Here is a 2,111-nt window from a genome sequence, read left to right as displayed (position 1 = left end):
GCTGTTGCCTGTTACCCGTGTCACAGCTGCGTTGCGTGTTACGTCACCGCAGGGAGTAACGACAGCGCTACGATGCTGCCACGTACCGCTGGGGAGGGAGGGGTGTCCTCCATTGCACAACATGTCACAGTATTTTAAAATTTTTGTTGTGTTTATGTTGTGTTTGGTCTGTATAGTGTGCCTTGTGTTGGTGCAGGTGTCTGGAGATAGGAAATAGCTCTGTTGATTGGGCCTGAGTAGGCTTTTTGCCTGAGGATGGAGACAGATTTCTGTCTCTTAAACATTATTTTAAGTAGACGTAGGATGATGGGTGATATCCATAAAGCCAGCCAGTCATTGTATTAAGGTACTATTGTCACAAACTTTTAGAGCTTATCAAAAAGAATTTGTTTAGCATTGGAATGAATGTGTAAAGTGTTCATGTCAAGTGTAAAGGGTGTGATTGACTCTGGGGGACTGGCAGAATAGAATTTGATGACTATTATAGTATTATCGAAACTAAGAAATTGAAGATCTTCTCATGCTTACATAATCTCTTATATTTGCAACCACTGGCTGATGTTTCTCAACCACAAGAACAGCTGTGCATGGGAAGCACTTTTGCCTGAAGGCATACAGACCTTAGGTTTTGGCATGTCTCAAACATGGAGGGGCATGGCACATGACAGACTGCCAGCAATAAGTACCTAGGGAGGCAAACCTTCAACTACAGACAATGCAAAAAGTTGCAGCTCACTAGGAATCATTCGTTATGATGAACATAATGAAAAACTTCCCTCATTTCAATAGATTTTGTCCATTTATGTCACATTAACAGACTGATAATGTCAGTGTCTCTTTATTTTCTTGATTATGATGAAGTTCTCATTATAAGCCATATTTATTATATTGACATTTTGCTTTGATTTAGTTTGCTCATTAAGTGAAAAGACAACAGTGTATGTTGCTAATGTTGTACTCATTTTTTTTTTTTTGTATCTTTTCAGTCTGTTGATGTTGTTGGACAGGCTGGAAAACCAAAGACAATCACAGGCTTCCAGACCCACACAACTCCTGTTCTCCTTGCATTTGGTGAAAGAGCAGAGCTAGCAGCTGAAGAGTATGTGCCTCTCACCCCAATCATGGAGGGGTTTGTCATTCTTAGGAAGAACCCTGATTTCAACCCATAGAAACCATTTTTGAAAGGGGAGAGTGATATAGAGAAAACATCTTGGCGATAGAACGTTCGTGATCAGTCACCATAATATTCCCCTATTTATTGCACTGCACAATTAACCCTCTGCTTCCTCCATCTGAACATTGTTTGCAGCTATCAGAACAGATTTCTTCCAGGTATTTATATTTCAGTGACATGAATGTGGTACTGATTACAGAAATTTCACCATTTCAACTATTTCAAATTATTTCATTATGCAAACTTTCAGTTATTAAGGTATCAGTTTGCATATTGTAAGTGTTTGATTTCATATTCATCCCTCAGATTCATATCCCATTTTGGGTAAGTTAGAAAGCAGCCATCATGGCACACTGGACGTACAAACTTTTATGTTGTGTGTCCAACATCCTGATAAAGTTTTCCTTTCCTATCACTTCATTCAACACAAGCTTTTACATGCCTAATGGTTTTTCAAAACTTTTTGAACTGTTACGAGGAAGTCTGTACTGCAAGGAAATTTTGCTCCTTCCCTGCAATCTTGAGTGACACAATTTTTTACCCAACTGGCGTCATTAACTTCATGCTCTACTGGAGCTGCCATTTCCCATGTGAAACACATGCAGGTCTGTTGACTTCATCTCATCATAGAGAATAAAAATAGAACAAAATGGAAAACATGTTTCAACTGTGTAAGATTTGAGGCTTTCACGGCGGTGACTATGAAGAAAGCAGTCTTCTGGGATTTGGCACCGTGTATATGTGGTGTTAACCGACGTTTCGGAGGAACGTATCGCCCCCATCTTCAGGGTAGAAGAAAAAGTATAAGAATTCTGCAAGCGACAACACCGTGAGAAACGGTAAAGCCAAATCCCAGAAGACTGCTTTCTTCATATTCCATTCCATGTTTGTCTGTCTCTCGTCTTATTCTGTCATTGGTTTCAAGAATTGAATTGCT

The 2,111-nt window shown here is 39.6% G+C and overlaps 1 protein-coding gene across 2 annotated transcripts in view; it reads left to right on the top strand.

Moving 5' to 3' along the window:
- Nucleotides 1–1,882, top strand: part of LOC111863514 (26S proteasome non-ATPase regulatory subunit 2) — a 58,341-nt gene extending 56,459 nt beyond the window's left edge. For both annotated transcript variants that reach the window (XM_023849877.2, XM_023849876.2), the window contains exon 16: nucleotides 987–1,882. In XM_023849877.2, coding sequence (XP_023705645.1) covers nucleotides 987–1,169 — 183 coding nt within the window. In that variant the 3' untranslated portion in view covers nucleotides 1,170–1,882. The remainder of the gene's footprint in view (nucleotides 1–986) is intronic.
- The last annotated feature ends 229 nt before the right edge of the window (nucleotides 1,883–2,111 follow it).

Source organism: Cryptotermes secundus, unplaced genomic scaffold, assembly GCF_002891405.2.
Source record: "Cryptotermes secundus unplaced genomic scaffold, Csec_1.0 scaffold89, whole genome shotgun sequence".
Classification (NCBI taxonomy): Eukaryota; Metazoa; Arthropoda; class Insecta; order Blattodea; family Kalotermitidae; genus Cryptotermes; species Cryptotermes secundus.
Note: the sequence above shows the minus strand (reverse complement) of the source record. Positions and strands in the feature narration are given on the sequence as shown.